The sequence below is a fragment of the Poecilia latipinna genome, unplaced genomic scaffold (genome assembly GCF_001443285.1).
Source record: "Poecilia latipinna isolate Pla-1442-1.1 unplaced genomic scaffold, P_latipinna-1.0 Scaffold2209, whole genome shotgun sequence".
Taxonomy (NCBI): domain Eukaryota; kingdom Metazoa; phylum Chordata; class Actinopteri; order Cyprinodontiformes; family Poeciliidae; genus Poecilia; species Poecilia latipinna.
Genome location: NW_015114825.1, coordinates 169,357 through 172,072, shown reverse-complemented (window position 1 = coordinate 172,072; position 2,716 = coordinate 169,357). Strand labels below are relative to the sequence as shown.

Genomic DNA, 2,716 nt, shown 5'->3' with positions numbered 1-2,716 from the left:
CCCCCCCCCCTCGCCCTGCACCTGCCTGATCTACCCAGTCTTCCAGCCTTTAAGCTCCAGCAGCAAAAAGCTCACATCGCACCATAGTGATGTTTGAATCTCTGCAGTAATTACACGAGTTCATGGTTCTGGGCTGAACCAGAGAGGTTGGTCTGTGCAACAGGACGGAGGGCGAGACGTCGGCTCTCTTAGAAATTAATAAAGTCAATCAGTAAGTGTCAGTGCTGCTTTGGTTAATTGGTGAACAGAAAGTATTTTGCACTGTATGGCTGCTGAAGTATCAAAGTTATGATTGTTGTAGTTGCAGAAACAAGCTTCACATTTTTACCAGTGAAAAAAAAAATCCATTGCAAGATTTGAACATTTCACAGAGTTCTGGTCAATCCATTATCCAAAAGTGGAAAGATCGGTGGAGCGCTGTAAACCCGCCATGGCACTGCACATGGACATCTACTGAATTTTTAAGTTGTTTTAAAAATTAAATTATGCACAACACAAAATATTTGTCTTTAATAAACTTTGGTGGTTTTTTCTTATTTTTTTAAATTAAAACTGCCACCTTAAACCTCCAGTGACATTTGCACAACAGCAGATTTGGACGTACACGTTCATTAAAAATGAATAAAAATGGAAAGCATTTTGAACAAAGAGTGACCCATATCTCGTGCTTTTGTAGAGCGTAGACAAAAACATTTCAAGACCTGCTAAACAGAAAACTAAAAAAAAAAAACGTAGGAAAATCTTTTTTTTTCCTGTTTTACTGAGACAAACAGCTTTGGATATATAATTATTTACAGATACAAAATCGGACTACTTTGTTTCCAAGTAAAAAAAAATCTAAAATGTAATTTTACCATTTAAAAAAAAACCTGTGGTCTGCAAATACTTTCATTTTGGTGATTGTGGCGCATTTGACAGGAAGTTAGCACACCACAAGGTTTGCATTAAAGCAAAATCAGGTCACAACTTCAAAAAATAAATCCTATTAGGAGTGAAAACCTTTGCTCTCATAAGTCTCCATTTAATCTGACCACCAAGCTTTACATATTTTAACAAAGAACAGGAAAGAGACGGTCCTGTTCAGCACTTACTCAAAAGATCTGAATGCAGATTAAATGAAAACCATCGATCATGCTCCTTCAACTTTACATTTATATTCAGCTTTGTTGGTTTATCACATGAAAATGCAGAAAAAATAAAACTAAAATTGCAATAAATATGTTACATTTGTGTTTAATGTGACAAAAAGTGGGAAAAACAAATGTAGGGAGTGTAAACACATTTCCGAGCCAGATTGCAGTACTGTAAGATTTCCCGAGTCTCTGTACGTACCGGGAGAGGCTCAGGCGGTTGGTCAAGCCGCAAGGTGGAGGAAAGCATGGAGGGGCTAATCGGAAAGCTGGGGCTGCTGGGATTGCGGCTCTTGCGACGCGAGCGTCTGGTGGAATCCCGCCGGCTCTCTCTGCCTGGACCCTCGGGCTCCTCCTCGATCACCAGGATCTTGTCGTCGCTGAGATACCGCAGCAGTGAGTTGTCCGAATCTGTGGGAGATGAGAGGACAAGGGTTTGCGTGGACGTTAGACGCCGGTTTGGGTCAGAACAACGGATAAGAGGGAGGAGAAATCCTTGGAGGGAGGAGATAACGTCTTGGAGTCCAGAGGAAGGCACAGAGTAAGAACAGCTGAGCCTGAATGCAGATAAAAACCCAACGGAAAGGCATGAAAGTGCCTCAGAGCAGTCAGAGCTGATATGGGATCACAGTTGGGGGACAGACATCTATAATCTGTTTGTAGTGATTATGTTGATACGCAGGGCTCCATTGCTAAATCTCGCCTGTGACCCGAGCTTTGATTCTGCTCCGGCACAGATAAAAACTCCTCAACTCATTTGTTTACTGTCCCTGAGTTTCAAAATGAACATCCGGAAAGAGACAAAAAGGAGGAGGAGGAGGGAAAGAAAGGCCAGCCTCGTACATTAGGACTGTACTTTAATAATATTCATAGACTTTCTGAAGGTAGAGCGGAGGATCCTCCGCTGAATACAGATCGAACCTCGCCACCAAAGTAGCAAGGCTGCTCAGAATCGGTCACACTCTCCTTTCCCAAGCCGCTGTATGAATGCAATTTCCTTGCATTTGTGTCTAATAGTCACTCTCAGAGATACATACCAGGTTTGATATGTATCCTCACACAACCAAAGCACCATGGACAAACCAGACGATGAGCTGAGATGCACTGAGCTGAGCATGGAGCGAAGCGTGGTGCCACTTTGACCCGGCAGCATCAGCGCCATAAAGCACTGTGTTTTTCCTTCCCTTTCTGTGTGTGTGTGCGTGCGCGTGCGTATGCGTGTGTGTGTTCGTGTGTATAGGTGTGTGTGTTCGTGTGTACCTCTGCTCCCTCTCTTGCCCATGCTGGGTTCCTTGGCTTCGGCCATCCAGTTATATTCAGGAGGCATGGAAACAGGTCTGAGATCACCTGGAAGCACCAATCAGCAATCAGAGAGTCTGACTGAGAGACAGTGTGGGAGACAGCTGGGGGGGTGGACGGGTGAGACAAAGAGAGGGTGTGTGCAGGTGGGGCGGGACTCGTGAAGGACCACTTCAACCTGAGCTTCATCAGAAGCTCCAGAGTTATTTTTGGAGCGATTCTGACATGAAAAAACCTCAATTGTCCAGTCATAACAACTTGTGTTCGTCTGATTTTTTTTTTTTTTT

At 43.7% G+C, this 2,716-nt stretch overlaps 1 protein-coding gene across 5 annotated transcripts in view; it reads right to left on the bottom strand.

Annotated features, from left to right (window-relative positions):
• Positions 1 to 2,716, bottom strand: part of LOC106936746 (connector enhancer of kinase suppressor of ras 2) — an 88,179-nt gene that overhangs the window by 27,741 nt on the left and 57,722 nt on the right. For 4 of the 5 annotated variants that reach the window (XM_015017929.1, XM_015017933.1, XM_015017930.1 and 1 more), the window contains 2 exons: positions 2,391 to 2,477; positions 1,333 to 1,541 (listed from right to left, as the gene is read on the bottom strand). In XM_015017929.1, coding sequence (XP_014873415.1) covers positions 1,333 to 1,541; positions 2,391 to 2,477 — 296 coding nt within the window. The remainder of the gene's footprint in view (positions 1 to 1,332; positions 1,542 to 2,390; positions 2,478 to 2,716) is intronic. The other variant, XM_015017931.1, reaches the window with a different exon arrangement.